General features: G+C 44.3%; 1 protein-coding gene across 13 annotated transcripts in view; it reads left to right on the top strand.

The window, feature by feature from the left end:
• The first annotated feature begins 76 nt into the window (after window positions 1-76).
• ARMH1 (armadillo like helical domain containing 1) overlaps window positions 77-22,488 on the top strand; it is a 54,561-nt gene continuing 32,149 nt past the window's right edge. For 3 of the 13 annotated variants that reach the window (XR_188310.5, XR_188309.5, XM_023589605.3), the window contains exons 1-2: window positions 77-185; window positions 17,418-18,810. Coding sequence is in view for 8 of the 13 variants with exons in the window: in XM_023589605.3 (XP_023445373.1) it covers window positions 18,605-18,810 (206 nt within the window). In the remaining 5 variants the exon portion in view is untranslated. Of the gene's footprint in view, window positions 186-15,945; window positions 18,811-22,488 lie in introns of those variants that run through there. The other 10 variants (XM_023589602.3, XM_012526247.4, XM_058303705.2 and 7 more) reach the window with 9 other exon arrangements.

Here is a 22,488-nt window from a genome sequence, read left to right as displayed (position 1 = left end):
CCCCCCTAGCAACCACCGAGGCTCTCCCAGAGCCTCTCGCCGCACGCCCCTCGCTCTGCCCTAGCAACCATAGCCCGCCCCACTCTAACTCTCTGGCCCGCACCCATTGGCTGACTTGCTTGGTCGGGACTAGGTATTGGTCAGTCAGGACGCGGGTCACGGAGGGTCCCCACCCTCCTGAGTAGGTAAGAGGGTCTGTGGGAGACTTGCTGTGCCTTGGAATTGGGGTTTTAGCCTGCGGGAAGAGGTCTTATCCTACAGAACGGGCGGCAGTGCACTTTGACTTACAAATTCTAGCTACCTCTAGGTAGCTCCAAGGGCTGGAGGTAGAAAAACGTACCAAACGGCCTAGGGGGCGCGTGCCCGCCCATCTTCTACGCAGTGGGGTCGAGACATATTTTGGCGGGGTACGAGGGGGGGAAGGGGATGGGTAAGTATATTCAGGGAAAGAGCTTAGAGAATTCCCTGTCAGTGGGGGCGAGGGAGGAAATACTGCCTTGACTGAGGGCACCAAAAGACTCGAGAGTATGGCTGTTTTGCATTTATCCAGGAATTGAGGACATAGTTACTCATCGCCTGTTAGGTGTCAGATACTGAGCTCAGTAAGGTTCTGTGAGCTCTAGTGAGGATTAAGCTTTTGGCCCTAACTTCTATAGTTTAGGAAAGGGGGAGAAACTATGCACAAATCATCTCTAATTCTGCGCCCAGAATAAATACTGCAAAGGAGTAGGCCGTAAGGATGTTAGGAGCTCAGAAGTGATGGGAAGTGGCATTTATGATAGTGGGAATGGCTTTTGCCCTGGGCCTTAAAAGATTTAGGGAGATATGGAGGGGAAAAGACTCCTTGCAGGAGCTCACAGAAGGGAAGGCAAGGAGTGAGATACCTGAGGCATCTTCTGGCCAGAGCGACTAGTGTCAGAGCAGCCTTGGAAGAGCAGTCAGGTCCAGATCCTGGAGGGTCTGTGATGCCAAGCTCAGCTTTGGGCTTATAGATTGATCCTGCTGATGGTGAAAATTTTCTTTTTTCTTTCTTTTTTTTTTTAAGATTTATTTATTTATTTAATTCCCCCACCCTCCACTGGTTGTCTGTTCTCGGTGTCTATTTGCTGCGTCTTGTTTCTTTGTCCGCTTCTATTGTCATCAACGGCACGGGAAGTGTGGGCGGCGCCATTCCTGGGCAGGCTGCACTTTCTTTCGCGCTGGGCGGCTCTCCTTCTGGGGCGCACTCCTTGTGTGTGGGGCTCCCCAACGCGGGGGACACCCCTGCGTGGCAGGGCACTCTTTGCGCGCATCAGCACTGCGCATGGGCCAGCTGCACATGGGTCAAGGAGGCCTGGGCTTTGAACCGCGGACCTCCCATGTGGTAGACAGACGCCCTAACCACTGGACCAAGTCCATTTCCCTGAAAATTTTCTAATACATGTTATGCCTATGAGCCCAAGAACTTGGACTTTATCTTGAGGACGTGGGGAGTCATTGCAGGGTTTTAAGCAGAACAAAGAGCAGATTTGTGTTTTAGAAAAGACTGAGAAGGGATTGGGGATTGAAGAAGGAAGAAGTTGTTACAGTAGTGGGGAAAGATTAAGGTGGACTAAGGCACAAAGTGGCAAATAGAATTGAGAGGAGAGGATGGAATCCTTAGACATGTATGTGCTACAAAGAACTGAACTTGATGACTGGTTGGATGTGGGGAAAGTGGGAGAATGAAGCTTAACTTTTTAAAAAAACTTATTTCTCTCCCCTTCCCTGCTTCCGCCCCCCCCCCCCTTGTCTGCTCTCTGTGTCCATTCACTGTGTGTTCTTCTGGGTCCACCTGTATTCTGGTCAGCGACACCCAGAATCTGTGTCTCATTTTGTTGAGTCATCTTGCTGTGTCAGCTGTCTATGTGTACAGCCCCATTCCTGGGCAGACTGCACTTCTTTCACACTGGGCAGCTCTCCTTTCGGGGTGCGCTCCTTGTGTGTGGGGCTCCCCTATGTGGGGGACACCCCTGTGTGGCATGGCATTCCTTGCACGAATCAGCACTGCATGTGGGCCAGCTTCACCACATGGGTCAGGAGACCCTGGGTTTGAACCACGGACCTCCCATGTGGTAGGCAGGTGCCCTATCCGTTGGGCCAAATCCGCTTCCCAAAGGTTACCTTTAGATTACTTGTTGAGCAAACAGGATGGAGAAGAAGCAGGGTTTTTAGAAGGTGGTCAGATCTGGGCATGGTGAATTGAACGTGCTAGTGGGACAGCCAAATGGAGGTGTCCAGGAGGCATTTGATTATGCCTGACTGGAGTTCCCAAGAGAAGTCTAAACTGAAGATAGATATGCAGGAGTCGTACATTAATACAGTGGACTTAGCAATATATTCGGTTAAATAAAAGCAAACATTTGTTATTTAAAATTGAAAAAAGGGAACCGGACTTGGCCCAATGGATAGGGCGTCTGCCTACCACATGGGAGGTCCGCGGTTCAAACCCCGGGCCTCCTTGACCCATGTGGAGCTGGCCCATGCACAGGGCTGATGCGCGCAAGGAGTGCCCTGCCATGCAGGGGTGTCCCCTACTTAGGCGAGCCCCACACGCAAGGAGTGCCCCCCGTAAGGAGAGCTGCCCAGTGCAAAAGAAAGTGCAGCCTGCCCAAGAATGACGCCACACACATGAAGAGCTGACACAACAAGATGACGCAACAAAAAGAAACAGCAATTCCTGGTGTGGCTGATAAGGATGGATAGAAGTGGTCACAGAAGAACACACAACAAATGGGCACAGAGAGCAGACAACTGGGGGGGAGGGGAGAGAAATAAATTTTAAAAAAACTTATTTTAAAAAATAAAATTAAAAAGAAAGAAAAGAAATGCAGGAGCCTGTTGTGCCTTATAGATAAATGACAGTCACCCTAGTGGATTTAGTGAGCTCACCTAGAGAAGATGTGTAGAATAATAAGAGAAGGGGGCCCAGGAAAGAGCCCTGAGAACTACCCAAATTGGAGGGTTGGCAAAGGAAGATGAATCTGCAAAGAGAATTGAAAAGTCCAGAATAGAAGGAAGAAAATCAGTAGTAGATGTGGTGTTTCAGAAGCCAAGGGAAGAAGGTATTGAAGGCTGATGACTAATCAAGAAAAATAAAATCTGAAAAGAATCCACTGGATTTAGAAACAAGGAAGTTGGTGACGTTTGCAAGTGCAGTTTCAGTGGAGCTGAAATTACAATGGGTTTAGAGGTGGGTGGGAAGGTGATGAAGTAAAGAGTGCATATACAATACCCTTTCAAGAAGTTTGACTATTTAGAAGAAGAAAGAGAGGGCAATAGATTGAAAGAGACAGCTTTTTATTCAGATAGAAATGAAGTTGGAATGGGTCCAGCAAAGAAGAAAAAGATAAAATTATGGGGGGAAGGAGATAACAGAGAGTGGTAATCCTTAAGAAAGAATAATGTGTGGAATCCAAAACATTGGTGGAGAAATTCACTTAGGACACTTGCATTGTGACAGAAAGGAATGATCTGTGTCGAGGTTGGTACCTTGTTGGGTTAGGTAGCAAGAAGTTGAGGGAATTCTTGTTCCATGGTTTCCATTTTTTTCTATGAAATAAAAACATACCAGCCAGTGAGAGTGGAATTGGAGGACTGTGTATGAGGTTTGAGAAGAGCAGAGAAAGATTGAAATAGCTTCAGTGGAGAATGGGAACAAGATGAATAAGGTAGCATACAGATTTCTGCACAGTTCTGATTGCCCTGTTGAGTTTGGTGACCATTAATTTGTAACAACATCAGTCTGCATGGTTGTGTGTCATGTATTTTCCCCTCAACATTCAGCCACTTTGTGGTGGGTGCAGAGAGGTTAGTTGAATTGATCCAGGTTTGGCCTTTCCAGGTGAATACAGTAGAAGGACAGAGGACAAGGAAGTTGAGGATCCTGACAAGAAAGTGGTCGAAATGATGGACCTTAAAATCTGAACTAGATAGAAGAGTGTAAAGGTGAGGTGGAAGTCCCAGTAAGACCAGGGAACCCACATCTTAGAAAGAGTTGAGTGAGAGAGTTATGATCAGAAAATGGAGTAATGAAGTTTTAATAGTTCCAGGTGATGACACAGGAGTGGGTGGCTGAAAATGGTAAAGGATGCTGATATGGTCATTAAAATTGTATTGGCCTTTGGGCTTTGGGCTTTGATGAAAAGACACTAGCATCCCGTCTCTGGACTCTGAGATGCTTGGAGCACGAGAGTATGAGCAGCCTCACCAGAGAGGGCTATGTAAGAAGTAGAGACCTGGGGAAAGAGCCAGCTTTGAGCTCAGACTAGAGCTGGACAGAGTGAATGTGAAGATGCTGAGGGTGGAGGAGACTTTGCTGATCAGAAACAAAGAATTTTGAGGGCAGGAAGGTAGGAAACTGGGTCAGGGAAGATAAAGCCTAGAGCAATGAAGAGGTTAGGAGAGTGTGGGTTGAGAATATGGTTGACCTAGAGAGCTACATTTTGAGGAGAGAATGTGAGAATAGGTCTATGGAGTAGAGTTGAGGGCAAGGGTAAGTCTGGAGAGAGACTGAGGATAAGTGAATGGGGTGGGGAGAGGAAAAGCGGAGTATGTGGGTAGGGAAAGTATGAGGGAGTAGATGGGGGAAAGGAGGTCAGTGGGGAGAGGATGGAGTGAAAAGGTGGATGGGGACAAATGGAGTCTGTAGGACAGATGGGTGGCATGAAGGGTCTGTGAAGAGGTTATGAATGGGGAGCAGAAGGGGTCTATAAGGAAGTGACCAATTGGAATATATAAGTGTCTGAGGTGAAAGTGAAGGTGAGGACATCCTCTTCATCTGTCCTGAAGTTTCTGGCCTTTCTCTCTCTCTTTCTGTATTCAGTATGTCTGTGTGAATGGAGAGCTGAGGGTGAGGAGCTGGGAATAGGAGCCAAAGAAGAAGAACTTTGTCCCACTCTGCAGGAGCAGGGAGACAGTGACTGCTTTGTTGTCTCTGAGGCCATCTGGAGATAGTGAGCTAAGCTGGCAGCCCATGCCTTGAAAGCTTCTTCCTTCTAGAGATGTGTCTTTTGGTTTGAAAAAAAAAAAAAAAAAAGCCCTTTGGGGAATTTTATTTAGAACAAAACTTATTGACCACTTAATTTTTAATACCTCCTCTTGTGAACTTTGGCTTAGTGTGGGAGCTGAGGTCTTTGAGATTTTGTGATTTTAGTTTCCTGCATGAAGAAGAACCATTTGGCTGCTACAGAAATGATTTATGGATGAGTCCAGATTTTTTAATCACCTTTGAAGATGGAGGGGAAATTAAAAACAGTCCACTCTGGACTGAAGACAAAGTAGGTTTGTCGTCCTTGCGGAAGACTTTGCCAAGGTTACAAGGCCACAAACAAACCAATTTGGACCAACGTTCCTAATCCAGATTTTAATTTCATGTGCTTTGATTTTTTAGACCATTTTCTCTCCAAGGTAAAATAATGACTATTTTAATTGGCTGCCACTTACAGAGAGATTCCAATAAGCATGATGGCCTACATATATTTTTCTCTGGCATTCCATGTGTGCTCCAGTTCTTACGATCAAGCCAGCAAAGCTGACTTTTACTGCATGCTGCATGCCATGATCAGTTGACTATAAATTAAATCCTCTTTTCCAAAACCATTTTCCATTAGTGCTAATTTGTTTGCTTCTCATTTCCACTGTTCATTAGAGTCTCTGGTTGTGAGCACCAAATTGGAAATAATTTCTCTGACATTTCAAAAAATTTTCTCCCCTTCTTGAATGCCGTTTGGCTGGAGCTAAAGAACATTATGGTTTGCAGAGGAACAGTTCACTCCAATTACAATTTAACTGACCGTTCATGGCACTGAATCCCTGTCCTTAGTGTCCAAAGATGACACTGCTGCTGACATTGCTATTTCCTGTCAGAGCTGTAAAACGCCTCATAGATTTTGCACTGGTCTTCTTGGATGGCAAAACTGCCACTCTGCGCTTGGCAGCTTTGGGAAGTTGGTAGTTTCATGGACCTACATATTATGGACATTCAGATAATAACCATCTGAACAGGGACTGGCTGATTTCTTCACTTTCACCCAGTGAGCATTTATTAAGCATGTATTTTGTGCCAGACTTTATGCCAGGCCCTGGGACACAGAAATAGGGAAGACCAGCCCCTGCCCCTGAAGCACACTCTAGTGGAAGACATGGATAAGCTTTACAACACAGTAAGGGAAGAGGCATTATAGTTGGGGCCACCTTGTACAGAGCCCCTAGTTGTCCCCGGGGAATTTGCCAAAAGGCAAAAAGGAGGTTGGCCTCTCTGATGGCAGAGCAGCCAGAGGACCCTGAAAGGACCTGGGGAGTTTGGACAGTTGGGGTTGATTATAATATGCAAGTGGCTGGACATGAGGTTAGCTTGGGGCTAAGTTTTAAAGGGACTTGTATGCCATGTTGAGTTTACCGTTTATCTCTTAGGAAGTTAATCGAGAAATTTGGAGCTAAAGAAGGAGGAATGGAAGCTTGAAGGAAAGCCTTTGTTTTGGTTTGGCAGAGATTGCATAAGTGTATAAGAGGAGTCAATAGAGGTAGAAAGATTAAAGAAAGAGGTGGAATCTAGTACACATAGAAAGGGGACCCTTATTCCTTTGAGACAAGGAAGGCTAGGTGCTGATTGGGTACAGTTAAGAATGGAGGGGAGAGGACAGAGATGGACCCTATTTTCTCTTTGACGTAGAGACCAAGGTTATTTGGGCATCCTCTTTCATCCTCCACTTCCAGTCAGTCACCATGTCCTGTTGCTTCTACCTATGTAGCATTTCTAGAATCTTCTTCTCTCCAACCCTAACATCATCAGCATCTTATGCCTAGATAACTGGAATGGCCTCTATTTTAGTTTCCTAGGCTGCTCAAGCAAATACCATGAAATGGGCTGGATTAAACAATAGGAATTTATTTGCTTACGGTTTTGTGGCTATAAGAAAATCCAAATCAAGGTATCATGAAAGTGATGCTTTCTCCCCAAAGACTGTGGCATTCTGGTGCTAGCTGCTGGCGTTTCTTTGTCCTTAGCTTGTCATGTTACAGTGCACATGGTGGCCTCTCATGGCCTTTCCGTTCTCTTCAAGGTTTCCTTGGTTTCAGCTTCTGACTGCTCCCTCTGTGGCTTTCCCTCTCTCTCAATTTCATTTCCACTTATAACGAACTCCAGTAATAGGATTAAGACCCATCCCGATTGAGGTGGATCACATCTTAACTAAAGTAGCCTCATCAAAAGGTCCTACTTACAATGAGTTCACACCCCCAAGATGAATTAAATTTAAGAGCTTCAAACCACCACAGCCTCCTAACCGATGCCCCACCTCTAGTCTTGCCCTCTTCCAATCCTCTTTCTACACTGCAGAAAGCTATTCCTAAAACAAAATCTCTTCCAGCCGCTCTTGACTTAGATACCTTCATTACCCTCTCATTGCCCTCAAGATAGAATGCAAATCCTGCAGCAGGGCGTATGAGGGCCTTCATTCTCTGACCTTACCTATTTTTCCAGCCTGAGCTCTTGCTGCCTCCATGCTCATCCAGGCACTCTGAACAATCACAGCAATAAAAATAAGAGCTAGGGGAGTAAATGTAGCTCAGTCATTGGAGGTGTTTGACTGTCTAATGAGGCAACTTACTAAGAGGACTTATATACAGTGAGGCACTGGACTCAAAGATGAGGGAAAACAGTATTCTTAGAAGAGGAAATAGCGGTATCAGTTGTTGCAGCAAGAGGACAAGTAAGCAAAGGACTAAGATGTCCTCACTGAACTGGGCAATTATCAGAGACCTTGGTCAAAGGGATGTTAGTGAAGTGGTGAGGCAGAAGCTGAATTGCAGTGGGCTAAAGAGAATGGTCAGCAGGGAACAGAAAAGATTATGTAGACCATTTTTGTGAAGCTTTGCTGTGAATGGAGAAAACCAGAGAGATATAACTGGAGGGGGGGTGTGGGTTGAACTAGAGTTGTTTTTGTTTTCATTTTTGCTTCTTTTTTTTTTTTTAAAGATTTATTTATTTCTCTCCCCTTACCCCCATTGTCTGTTCTCTGTGTCCATTCACTGTGTGTTCCTCTGCATCCACTTGCATTATCAGGTGACACTGGGAATCTACGTCTCTGTTGTTGCATCATCTTGCTGCGTCAGCTCTCTCTGTGTGCAGCACCCTCCTGGGAAGGCTGAGCTTTTTTCACACGGGATGGCTCTCCTTGTGGGGTGCACACCTTGCGCTTGGGGTACCCATATGCAGGGGCACCTCTGCATGGCATGGCACTTCTTGTGTGCAGCAGCACTGTGCATGGGCCAGCTTACCACACAGGTCAGGAGGCCCTGGGGATCGAACCCTAGACCCTCCATATTGTAGACGGATGCTCTATCAGTTGAGCCACATCCGCTTCCCCATTTTTGCTTCTTTATGTTTAAAGATAGGTAAGAATTTTTAAGCAATTTAATGAGAAAAAATGCCTAAATAAAGTGGTTGAGGATATTGGGGAGGAAGGAGTAATAGAACAGTGAGGCCCCTGGGGAGGCAGAGGGATGGATGCAGAGTTTTCACAGAGGGGAAAAGGAAGGATGAGTGTGGATACAGGCAACATTGGAGGATTGTCCCATGGTTGAGGAAGTGGCTCATGAGTGTGCCTAGAGGGTTGGTTGGAGGTGAGGTTGGAAGTCGCTGGAGTTCAGATTATGTGTCTCTCCCAAATGCTCCCACAGAACCTGAAATTTACCCCATGAGAGTGCTTTTCACTCTGCAGTACAATCACCTGGTTCCTTTGTCTTCTGTCCCTCCAGAAGGCACCTTGAGGCAGGGACCATCTGTCATGTTAAACAATCCCAGTCCCAGTGGGTGACTCAGAGTAGGCACTCAGAACATTAATGAATGTGTGCAGTTAAGAAAAGTAAAGTGCTTGGGAGAACAGTGTGCTGGAAATCAGTCTAAATAATAGTGGTTGAGCATCCACTATATACCAAGCACCATGTTAGCCACCCAAATTAAAAACTTGAACAGATTTGGCCACATCAGTATTGAAATTGCCCACCAGTTCTTGGGTGACCAGGGAGATTATGTGTCCTCAGTGAGTGTAAGGGAGTGGCCAATAAATCAGCACTGAGGTGAAGCAGAGGTGGGCAGACAAAGGCCTGACCCCAGAGAAGAAATGACTTAGAAACAGTGGGAACCTAAGAGAATAGTTTATAAAGGGTGAAAAAACAGTCATTCTCCTCTTGATTCCACTGGAAGCAGTGTCATGGGGTGGAGGGGCAGGTTTCAGTTGTGGCAGAAGAGAGATGAAAATTCTTTGGGCTGAGATGTTTGAAACTTTATCCTGAGAGTAATGAGGAATCATTGAAGGGTTTTTGTTTTGTTGTTAATTTTTATTGTGGTAACAAATGTACAACATTTTCCATTTTAACTACTTTCAAGTACACTGAAGGGTTTTATGCAGAGAAATCTGTCAGATTTGAATTTTAGAAAAATCCCTCACAACACTGTGGAGATAAGCATGCTCTAGACTTGAAGATCAGTTTGGAGGCTGTCACAGAATCCATGGGAGGGATGAGGGGGTAAACTAAGACAGTGGCAGTGCAGCTGACAATAAATACACTGATTTGAGGAAGAGTTAGGTGATGTAATTGGCAGCACCTGGCAGTAGTTCAGATGAGAAGGACAAGGCAAAAGAAGAAGTCTGAGATAGCTCTTGGGCAACTATGAAGGTAGTAGCCCAGTCATTGATATAGAGCTGACATAGGGGAAAGAGCCAGTGTGAGGGAATTGGTGAGTTCAGTCTTGGACTTGCTGATTTAAGGTGCCTGTGAAACAGACCAGTGAACAAGTCTGCTTGTGGTTTAGATACAGGGACTCGGAGGTCAGGGAGCAGGGGCCAGGCTGGGGATATGAATTTGGGAGTCATAGCCTATAGATATAGTTTGAAGTGATGAGGTGGATGTGTGAAAAAAGAGAACTGGGAGGAAACGGACTTTGGCCCAGTGGTTAGGGCGTCCGTCTACCATATGGGAGGTCCGCGGTTCAAACCCCGGGCCTCCTTGACCTGTGTGGAGCTGGCCATGCGCAGTGCTGATGCGCGCAAGGAGTGCCTTGCCACGCAAGGGTGACCCCCGCGTAGGGGAGCCCCACGCGCAAGGAGTGCGCCCGTGAGGAAAGCCGCCCAGCATGAAAAGAAAGAGCAGCCTGCCCAGGAATGGCGCCGCCCACACTTCCCGTGCCGCTGACGACAACAGAAGCGGACAAAGAAACAAGACGCAGCAAAAAGACACCAAGAACAGACAACCAGGGGAGGGGGGGGAAATTAAATAAATAAATAAATATTTAAAAAAAAAAAAAAGAGAGAACTGGGAAAGTAGATGTGGCTCAAGTGATTGGGCTCCAGTCTATCATATGGGAGGTCCCAGATTCAGTTCCTGGGGCCTCCTGGTGAAGGCAAGGTGGCCCAAGCAGAGAGCTGGCCCACAGAGAGCTGACGCAACAAAATGACACAACAAAAAAAAAAGACATCAAGAAAAGACAATAAGAGACTCAACAAACCAGGGACCTGGGGTGGCTCAAGCGACTGAGTACCTCTCTCCCACGTTGGAAGGTCCCAGGACCAGTCCTGGTGCCTCTTGAAAGAGAAGACGAGAAGAGAAAACAAGCAGACACAGAATACCCAACAAATGGACACAAAAAACAGCGAGTATAAGAGGGGGCTAATAAATCTAAAAAAAAAAGAGAACTGGATGTATAGAGGACTGAGAACAGGGAAATGATCTGCAAAGGAGTCTGAGAAGGATTCAGGGAGTCAAGAGTAGAATGAGGAGAGAGGGGAGTCGGGAAAGGAGAGTTTTAAGAAGAGAGTCATCAAAATTGTCAATGAATCAGAAAGGGCAAGCAAGATGGGACTGCACACTAGCTACTGAATTCAGCAGCAAGAAGTTGTTGGTGACCTTTAGAGCACAGGAGAGAGCAAAATCAGTGCTTTTGGTTGATTGGAGAGAACCTGGGCTTTGGAGTTACACACAAATGTGGGTTCCAATTTCATTTTCATCCCTTTTTACCTCTTAGTAAGCTGCCTTATTAGACCCTCAAACATGGTTAGGAATCTCTCTGCCCCACCTCCAACCTCCCTATCAGCCATTGCATTAAACATGAAATTCAACACATAGTGAGACCATGAATAAACAAGTGAACCTTTTTTTTTTTTACTTTTTCTTTTGAAATACTTTCACACTTACAGGACAGTTATAAAACTAATACAGACCCTGTAGCAATTTGGCATTATTTATGAATTCCAAAAATAGATATTGGATTATGTTTGTAAACTGGTTTGTTCCTCTGGGCATTTTGGATTATATTGGATTCACAGGTTTCACTTTTACTTGATTACATAATGAATAAGGCTTTGATTGGGCCATGTCAATAGGACAGAGAAACTGCACCGCAGAGAAGGGAGTTTGGAGTTTTGATCCTGGAACCTGGGAAGCAAACAGATAGAAAAGCAGTTATGTGAGGAAGGAGAGAAGGTTCAATTAGACACAGGAGAGGCTGTGGGAAGAGAAATGAGCCATTTGCCTGAAAGTCTACAGCTGGCCTTGTGGAGAGAGCAGAACTGCTGAGCCCAGGGAGAAACAAGCCCTGGGAAGAGAGGAACCCAGGAAGCCTGAACCCTGGCAGACATCGGCAAGCATCTTACTCCAACAAGTGGCAACAGACTTTGGTGAGGGAAGTAACTTATGCTTTATGGCCTGGTAACTGAAAGCTTCTACCCCAAAAAAATACCCTTTGTAAAGGCAAACAGATTTCTGGTATTTTGCATCAGCACCCCTTTGGCTGACTAATACAGACCCTATACAGAGAACTCCAACATACTCCTACCTCCTCCCCAGATACTCAGATATACCAATTTTAACATTTTGCGACATTTTTCATATATCCTATCTCTACCTAGCTATAGCTCTGTCTATTTATCAATGCATTTTCTGAACTTGAGTGTAGATAGTCTACATCATGCTCCTTGAACACTTATTACTGCCATGTACATTTCCTAAGAATAAGTGTATTCCCTCATGTAACCACTTTAAGTGCAGTTATTAAGTTCAAGAAATTTAATGTTGATATAAAGCTTATAGTCTATATTCAAATTTTCCTTATGTCCCAATAATGTCCTCTGGAACCTCTTCTCCACCCTTGTTAGATCCCTTCCAGGATCATATCTTGCATTTAATTGTCATCTTCTATTCAATTACTCTTTCTACTTTTTTCTTAATTGTGGAAACATATATACAACATAAACTTTCTCATCTCAACCAATCCCAAGCATACCATTCAATGGCATTAATCACATTCTCAATATTGTGGTACCCTCACCACCTTCTATTACTTAAACTTTCCCATCTCCTCAAACAGAAACCCTATACCTATTATGCATTAACTCCCCATTCCCCTTGTCCCCTGCCCCTAGCAAATTGTATTCTAATTTCTGTCTCTATGAGCTTGCACATTCTCTAGTATTTTCTTTATAGTTACCATGGGGCTTAAATTTAACATCCTAAATCTTTAACAGTCTCATTGCTTTGATACCAACATAACTTCAGTAGTGAACACAAACTGTGTTCCTATACTCCTCCATTCCCCTCTACCTTTATGTAGTTCTTGTCACGAATTACATGTTTATACATTTTTAGTCTAAAACCATAATGATTTTTCATTATTTTGTATGCATTTGCCTTTACATCCTGTGGCAGTTTGAAATTATTTATGAATTCCAAAAAGAGAGATTATAATTGTAAACTGGTCTGTTCCTCTGGGTGTGATCCCCTTTGACTGTATTAGATTCAGCTGAGATGTCTTTGAATAATTATGTTAAGATTAGGGCTTGATTCAATCTCATCAATAGGGCGTGACTCATGGTTGAGTCTACACCCCATTGGTGGGCTATATAAACAGACACTCAAGACACACAGAAGGGAAGCAGATTTGGCTCAGTGATAGAGTGTCCATTTACCACATAGGAGGTCCAGGGTTCAAACCGAGGGCCTCCTGACCTGTGTGGTGAGTTGGCCCACATGCAGTGCTGATGCGCGCAAGGAATGCCGTGCCACACAGGGGTGTACCCTGTGTAGGGGAGCCCCACACGCAAGGAGTGCACCCCGTGAGGAGAGCTGCCCCGCGTGAAGAAAGCACAGCGTGCCCAGGAGTGGCGCCACACACACGGAGAGCTGATGCAGCAAGATGACAGAAAAAAAAGAGACACAGTTTCCCAGTGCTGCTGACAAGAATACAAGCGGACACAGAAAAACACACAGCAAATGGACACAGAGAGCAGACAACTTGGGTGGGGGAGGGGAGAGAAATAAATAAATCTTTAAAAAAAAAAAAAGACACACGGAAAAAGATACATGGGAAAACAGAACTTTTTCATGACACAGAAGAGGAGAGAACTTTGATCCTGCAGCCCCGGGAAGAGAGACAAACCCTTTGCCAGCCTGTAGCTGAGAGAGAGGAAAGCTGAACTACCTCACAGAAATTGGCAATCATCTTGCCTCAATACCTGGCAACTGACTTTGGTGAGAAACCAACCTTGATTTGGACTCTGTAGGGCCTTGTAACTGTAAGCTTTTACCCAAATAAATACCCTTTATAAAAGCCAGCAGATTGCTGGTACTTTGCATCAGCACCCTTTGGCTGACTAATACAGATCCTATAGGAAGTAAAAAGTAGTTACAAAACAAAAACAATATTGCTGGCATTTAAATTACCCAAGTTGTTGCACTCATCAGAGATCTTTATTTCTTCGTGTGACTTCAGTCTCTTGTCTATTGTTCTTTCCTTTCAATCTGAAGAACTCTGTTTAGCATATCTTGTAGGGCTGGTCTGGTGGTGATGAACTCCTCTTTTACTTCAGTGGCCAATAAGCTTAGATATAGAAAGAGCAACCAACTCTTGAAATTGGCACATTTCTCTCCTTTTTTCACTGCTATCTTCTTTTTCTTTTTAAACTTGCACTTAATATATCTTTTTTTACAGTTAGCATCAAATCTTATTTAGAAGAAAAGTTGAGAGAAAAATAAGTGGCTGGAGACACTTGATTAAACATGGCAGATTATCATCCTTTATCTGTCCTCAACCTCTCAAAACCTCACTGACATAACACTAAAGAAATTTATTTGGGAAACGGACTTTGGCCCAGTGGTTAGGGCGTCCGTCTACCATATGGGAGGTCCCCGGTTCAAACCCCGGGCCTCCTTGACCGGTGTGGAGCTGGCCATGCGCAGTGCTGATGCGCGCAAGGAGTGCCGTGCCACGCAAGGGTGTCCCCCGCGTGGGGGAGCCCCCACGCGCAAGGAGTGCGCCCGTGAGGAAAGCCGCCCAGCGTGAAAAGAAAGAGCAGCCTGCCCAGGAATGGTGCCGCCCACACTTCCCCTGCCGCTGACGACAACAGAAGCGGACAAAGAAACAAAAGCAGACAAACAAGACGCAACAAATAGACACCAAGAACAGACAACCAGGGGAGGGGGGGAAATTAAATAAATAAATAAATCTTAAAAAAAAAAAATTATTTAAAAAGGCTTTAACTCACAAAAGTTCAGAGAATGGAAAAGGAGACAACAGCAGATAAAAGAGTTCAGCCAGTATTTAGAAGGGGGAAGGCAGGTGGAGGAATGTTAACTGACTTGAAGCAGAGAAAATTACAAACTAAGTGCCACCAACAAGAAGAGAGTCAATTCGCCCAGTTTAACCTCCAAGAAGATTAATGCTTAGAAACATAGGTTACCCCAAAAGGTCAGATATGAGTTATGCAGTTGAACATAGGGTCATTAGATGGATTCTTTATACAAAGTGCTTTGTCCCACCCCCAGATCTCCTTTCTGCACAGCCAGGTAACCACTCTAAACTCTCCTGCTGCATTAGGAGGTAGGAAATTGAACCCTGGAGGCCTCCACACTCAGGAACATCAGGCATAGTTTAAAGGGCGGAGGTGAGAAGAAGGGACAAATGATCGAAGGAAGGTCTACATACTGAACTGGAGCAGCCTCACCCTTTCCCCCATGCAGCTCCCAGGGTGTCACAACCAGGGAGCTATTACCCCCCACCACTCACCCTCCCTGGAAAAGTACAAAAGTCTTCTCCATAGACCCTGATGAGCCCGAAAGGGGAAAAAACACCTCTACTGACTGTCATTCATGGGTTTCCCAATGAAAAGACTAGTTATTGCCAGATACTAAAGGCATTTCTAAAAACTAAATGACACAGTACTTGATTAAAAAGCCCACCAAGGATCTAGTATAATAAATGAAAAAAAAAAAAAAAAAAAAACTGCAGTAGAGAGACTGGGAGGTGAAGAATTTTCTTGTCTGTTTTTTGCTTATTTTTATTACTGAAATAATGAAAATGCTCTAATAATGATTGAAGTGATAAATGTGCAACTATGCAATTATACCAAATACCATTGATTGTATACTTTGGGTGAATTGTATGCTTTATCAATATGTATTAATAAAATTGAATTGTTACTTAAAAAAAAAAAACTCTGCATCAAGGCATTCAATCATACAATTTCAGAAAGTGTTTTAAAAGCTTCAAGAGTAAAAAGGCAAGCAAAAGCACAGGAATCAGAATGGCTTCACACTTTTCTTTTTTTTTTTTTTTAAGATTTTTTTTTTTTAAGATTTATTTATTTATTTAATTTCCCCCCCTCCCCTGGTTGTCTGTTCTTGGTGTCTATTTGCTGCATCTTGTTTCTTTGTCCGCTTCTGTTGTCGTCAGCGTCATGGGAAGTGTGGGCGGCGCCATTCCTGGGCAGGCTGCTCTTTCTTTCACACTGGGCGGCTTTCCTCACGGGCGCACTCCTTGCGCGTGGGGCTCCCCCACGCGGGGGACACCCCTGCGTGGCAGGGCACTCCTTGCGCGCATCAGCACTGCGCATGGCCAGCTCCACACGGGTCAAGGAGGCCCAGGGTTTGAACCGCGGGCCTCCCATGTGGTAGACGGACGCCCTAACCACTGGGCCAAAGTCCGTTTCCCGGCTTCACACTTTTCACCAGCAACACCAAAGGCTCCATCCAAGGGAAGCTTATTTCTAACATGGAGTTATATACCCAGCCATTTCAGTGTGAGGGTAGAGGAAAGATATTTTCAGATTTTCAATGGCAAATAAAAAATAACTCTTAGAAAGCTGCTTGAGAATGGTCTTCAATAATATAAGGGAGTGAACCAAGAAGGAGTAAGATGTAGAAGTTAGGATACAGGATGTCCAACAGAGAAGACCAGCAAAAGGAAATCGTAGGACAACACCTGTGTGAGCAATCAGTCCAAACTGGAGCAGAAAGACAAGTCTGTGGGAGAGAGGTCTCAGGGAAAAGATGAAACTGATGGATTATGAGTTGAGCATTTTGAAAAATTGCTACATGTTTGGAACATTTTGAAGAAGATAGGTCTAGATAAGCAACTGAAAAAATACAATTATCAATCCCAGGTAAAACCTAGTTATAAGAAAGAAAATGTAATGGTGGTTTTCTACTCCAGTGAACAATGTTTATTTACTTGGTCGATAAGGTAAACACTATTGATTTAACTATAAATTATAGAAAACTGTATGTGAGGATAGGGAGAGGGAAATGGGGGTTAGAGTGGTACAAGAGAGCTAATTCTTCAGCTGCCAGAATAAGAAATATTGTCTAAAAATGACAAATTAGGTATAAGCTCATTATTTGGAAATATAGAGGTAAACACCAGAAGAAATAGCCTGAGTTGAAAGTGGCTGCCTATGTGGAGTGAGACTGGAGGCTGGAGAAGTGAGGCAAGTACTGTTGCTTTTTTATTTTGAAGTAAACAGCAAGTGGTGGAGAAGGACCTTGAACCCAAACTGATTTCACATCTCTCATGCCTTCCACTCTACCACAAGACTTGGAGCTCCTTAACAGCCACTCCCCCCCCCGCCCCAAACACACACACACCACCAGCTCCATGCTCATCTCCACATCTCTCATAGCACAGTGCCATATGGTGGGCCTTCACTGTTGTTACTGACTGAGAGCTATATTACTGCGACCTTTAAGGCTCCCATTTGTTGGTACTTCTTTTCCTGTTTTAAAAGAAGCTTGGAGGAAACTGAGAGCAAGAAACCCTGAGGGGCCATAATGTGGAGAGTCCTGCTTGAAAGTTTCCTACCCTTGGAGTCCGGGAATTGCTGGGTATATCTCTGATAGCATTTTGAGCATTGATCCTAGATGAGTCCATCCAAGGCAGGGCAGGGCCACAAGGGGACTGCCTGATAAAGCTAACGGTGGAGTTTCAACCAGCCACTTCAACCCCATTTTCTTAAGGCCAGTCTGGCTGTTGAAGGTGGCCACGGCCTCGTGAAGATATTAGGACGTTCGTGTTATTCTCAGAGACTGTTGTGTGATCCCATGAGGGGTTTGGTCGTTTCTGTGTTTAGGATGACCCACAGTTACACACCTGGCTCTCAGGACTGTCAGGATTCCGTGGTTGTCTCCATCCCCGAGGCTTCGTGGCTGCCCTTCCTGGCAGCATATAACCAGTGTCCTCTGGGGATTCGTGGAGGTTGGTGTGTATGTATGTCTGTCTCAGCTATGCCTCAGATTATTGCTTCCTAATAAAATTCTGATAGCTGGGCCCCATCAATATCTCAAATACATGTGAGGAAACGTTAATTTAGAATCAATTTTAGGATGTTTCAGACTGTAAAGTCCTTTTAACTAGATCTCTGGTGAAAATGCAGAAGCACTTTATGGGATTGTAAATTTCATGTTGAACAGTCTTCGTGAAATACACATCTCCCCTACACACAAGCTGTTCTCTCCATATCAATCATGGTCCCTGCAAGTAATGTTTCACAAATATTCTGTAAATCACAGAAAACCCCATGATAATGTGAAATATGACTTTCACTTGTCTGTTAGACAAAAGAATCATACATGCCTTTCTCCCATCAGCACTAACATTTGTTATGGATAATAACACTTTCAATCATAACTATTTTTGGAAAACGGGTTTATTTTAAACCTTCCCTCCCCCACTGAAAACACTCTCCCAAGGACACAGACTCCTACAAACCACAGCCCATTAATCCAACTATGGAATGAGAACTTTTTCTTCCTCCTAACTTTTTTAAAAAGTTGTTTTAAAGGAGAGAGTATAAAAGCCCAAGCCATGAGGTTAAGGAGCGTTTTACCTCAGCTGATGGGCCTAAGAGCAGCTGAGTCTGTAGGACTCCAAATCTCTAAAGATACCTTGTGTGAAGTGAGGTATGAGAGAGGCCCAGGTTTTCATTTCAGCCAAAGCCTGTGGTCCTTTTCTTTGCTGGCATCAGCAGAGAAGAGTGAAATTTTTAACTCTTAAAGAACAGGTATTGACCATCTTTATATTCATAATTCCATTACACCCCAGCTAATCCCTCCCTGTTCAAGTATCAAGTGACGAGACCTCCAGGTGTATTTTGAGTGTAACAGCTCACAAGTGGATAACAAAAGCCCATCCTGCCTACTGTTTATTGCTGGAAAAACAAAACCCACAGAGTAATATACAGAATTTGCATGGTTCTAAACATTTTGGTAACCTGTCTGTTTTCCCTCCCTGTGTAGCCAACTTCAGGACTGACTAATCATGACTTCTATAAAGGAACAGGCAGCAATTAGCAGGCTCTTAAGTTTTTTACAGGAATGGGACAATGCTGGCAAACTTGCAAGGGGTCACATTCTTAACAATTTCATTGAAACCAACCAAGGCAAGACTGCCCCTGAACTGGAACAGGAGTTTTCCCAAGGAGCCAGCTTGTTCCTGGTACGCTTGACTACCTCGCTTAGACTCACGTATCCTTTGCTGAATGGGGGAAAATAAAATGGAATTAGGCAATCTTCAAAAGAGAGAAGATTGTTGAAGGAGCTTTTATCCTGACCCTCTCTAATATTTTAGAACAGAACATCTGGTGATAAAAATATTATCCTAGCCACCTCTCGATATAGAGGTGGAATGGACATAACCATCCCAGGGTCCACAGGATGGAAGAATAGACTATGGATTAGAGTGGACTTACTGATATTCTATTCTGGAACTATTGTGATTAGTAATAGAAGAAAATGTAGCATTAATGTGAAGAAAGTGGCCATGGTAGCTGCTGAGGGTAGGGAGAGGGAAGAAGAGATATGATGTAGGGGCATTTTCATGACTTGGAGTTGTCCTGGGTGGTACTGCAGGGACAGTTGCTGGACATTGTGTGTCCTGCCATGGCCCACTGGGTGGACCGGGTGAGAGTGTAGACTACAATGTAGACCACTGTCCATGTGGTGCAGCAGTGTTCCAAAACGTATTCACCAAATGCAATGAATGTGCCACAATGATGAAAGAGGTTGTTGATGTGGTAGAAGTGGGGTGAGGGGGGTGGGGGCTATATGGGGATGTAACATTAAAAAATATATATCATCCTAAAAGTTAGGATGCCCCTGCAACCTGTAAATGCATCTCACCCATTACCTCTTTTGCTTCCATCCAAGTTGAAGTAGGTATTCCTTTTACCTGGTGCTGATCCTCTCTCCTCCACTTGAATCTTCTCCCATCTTCTTAAAGACTTTATTCTGTCTCTCCTGTCTTTAACTTTTGTCTCATTACTGGCTCTTTTTCATCATCATTTATATATGCTCCAAATGCTTCTACATTAAAAAATAAAATGAAATCCTGATCTCAAGCCTGTATCCCAGTTCCCACCCTTCATAGTCAAGTTTCTTGAAAAGTTGTTTACCTTCCCTGTCTCCACTTACCCTTCTCTCTTTTCTCCTTCACCCACTGCAGTCTGACTTCTGTCCCCACCACTCCACTGATGCAGATCTTGCCCATGATTTTCTAATTGCAAAACCCGGGACTACATCCTCAGTCCATACGCATGACTTCTTAGTGGCATTTGTTAATCTTTCCCACTTCTCAAAACACTATTCCCTTGATTTCTGTGATACCAATTTTCCTTGTTTTCTTCTATGTGCCCATTCCTTCTTTTCTTCAGCCATCTATTAAGTGTTGGTGTTTCTTGGGGCCCCATCCACATCCCTCTTCTCTGCTCACTCAAATTCTCCCTGAGTGATCTGATCCATTGCCATGACATCAACACCACTTGAACACTTAAATTTGCACCCTTGCCCAAATTTCTTTCTGGAATCTGGGTTCCATACCATATATCCAAGTACCATCTCCATTTATATCTCATGGAATGACTCACATTTCTGGCTTGGGAAACTAGGTGGGAATGGGGAGCCATGTGAGGAAAAAGAACACAAGAGGGGGGACATGTTTGGGGGTAGGAAAGTTCAGTTTGGGACATGCTGAGTTTGAGATGCCTGTGCTTAGAAACCCCCAGGGCAAAACTGGGCTGAGACAGATTTGGCCACCATTGAGGTGACGGTTCAAATTATGGTGAGTTTGAGAGTATTCCTGCTTTGTATGCCCATAAACTCTATGGATTCATCTCAGACCCTTTGTAGATATATTTTTCTCCTTTCTTGAATCTCCTCTCTTCTTATTTGACTAAATCCTACCCCATTATTCAGGTCTCAACTTAAATAGCATTTTCTCAAAAATGAACCCCAGACTAGCCTAGCCCCCGCCCCCCTTATTTATAATCATAGAACTTCCACTGTCATAATAGTCATAATGTTTAATTGCTTACTAACTCTTCCCTCACTGTATTGGAAGCTGTATGAGAGCAAGAATTGCATTTGTTCTACTTATTTTCTGTATTTCTAACACCTAGCACAATGCCTGGCACATAGGTGGTGCTTAATACATGTTTGCTGAATAAAAGAATGAATGAACCAAAGAATATGCACCACACAGAACTAACGGTTTAAGTAAACACAGCTTTCTTTTTCTTACATTTAAGTCACTGATAAATTTATCAGACTCACACCTAGAACAAAGGCCAAAGGGAATGCTACTGAATATATCTCTAAGTTGATTCTAATGCTCTCAGATATTAGAATGAGGTTTAAAGTGCAGATTACCAGTCTAGCTACCCACCCCAGCCCCAGTGTTCTGATTGAATAGATTTAGTAGATTAATGAGCATCTGGGGGACTGTGATGCCTGTGGGTCACAGGTCATACTTTGAGAAACATCAGTCAATCCCCCTAGTCTGGCTCTTTCCCTGCAATGCTTTTTTTTTAAAAAAGATTTATTTATTTGTTTATTTCTCTCCCCTTCTCCCCCCACCCCCGTCCCAGTTGTCTGTTCTCTGTGTCTATTTGCTGCCGTGTTCTTTGTCTACTTCTGTTGTTGTCAGCGGCACAAGAATCTGTGTTTCTTTTTGTTGCGTCATCTTGTTGCGTCAGCTCTCCATGTGTGCGGCACCATTCCTGGGAAGGCTGCACTTTCTGTCATGCTGGGCGGCTCTCCTTACGGGGCACACTCCCTGCACATGGGGCTCCCCTACGTGGGGGATACCCCTGGGTGGCACAGCACACCTTGCGTGCATCAGCACTGCATGTAGGCCAGCTTCACACGGGTCAAGGAGGCCTGGGGTTTGAACCATGGACCTGCCATGTGGTAGACGGACGCCCTAACCACTGGGCCAAGTCCGCTTCCCTGTCCCTGCAACTTTTGACACTAACCTCACCAAGGTTATCAACAAAACGTTTGTTACCAAATCGAGAGGATGTGGATTCTCACTTACTTTACATGACAATGTTTTTTCCATTTAACCACAGGGCGAGGCAAATGAGGCAGGGTCAGACCCTGTCTCTATTTAAAAGTTCAATATTTTATTCATGGATTTCATTGAATTATTTCTTCATTTTTAAAATGTTGCACTGAAGTATTATTCATCTTGATTACTGAGTTTTTTGGCATCCCCTTAAATTTTGCACCTGAAACAAATGCCCCAATTGCCTCCCCCTAGTCCCATCCCTGCTTGACCTCTGTCCCCTTCTTCTGCCTTCCTCCCCTCTACCTTCTTTGCTGCTTTTCAGTCACTGTTTCAGTCACTAATACAGGATCTTTTCTACTTTTCTCTTTTTTTAACTATATACTTTTTTTTTAAAGATTTATTTTTTATTTATTCCTCTTCCCCCCCCCCAGTTGTCTGCTCTGTGTCCATTCACTGTGTGTTCTTCTGTAACTGCTTCTATCCTTATCAGCAGCACCGGGAATCTGTGTTTCTTTTTGTTGCGTCATCTTGTTGTGCCAGCTCTCCATGTGTGCGGCAACATTCTTGGGCAGGCTGCACTTTTTTTCCTGCTTGGCGGCTCTCCTTACGGGGTGCACTCCTTGCGCGTGGGGCTCCCCTACGCAGGGGATATCCCTGCGTGGCAGGGCACTCCTTTCCGCATCAGCACTGCACATGGGCCAGCTCCGCACGGGTCAAGGAGGCCTGGGGTTTGAACCATGGACCTCCCATGTGGTAGACGGACGCCCTATCCATTGGGCCAAGTCTGCTTCCCTATTTTTATTTTTTAAAGATACATTTTTTATGTTACATAAAAAATATATCGGATTCCCATGTGCCCT

The sequence above is a fragment of the Dasypus novemcinctus genome, chromosome 9 (assembly GCF_030445035.2).
Source record: "Dasypus novemcinctus isolate mDasNov1 chromosome 9, mDasNov1.1.hap2, whole genome shotgun sequence".
In the NCBI taxonomy this organism is placed as follows: Eukaryota; Metazoa; Chordata; class Mammalia; order Cingulata; family Dasypodidae; genus Dasypus; species Dasypus novemcinctus.
Note: the sequence above shows the minus strand (reverse complement) of the source record. Positions and strands in the feature narration are given on the sequence as shown.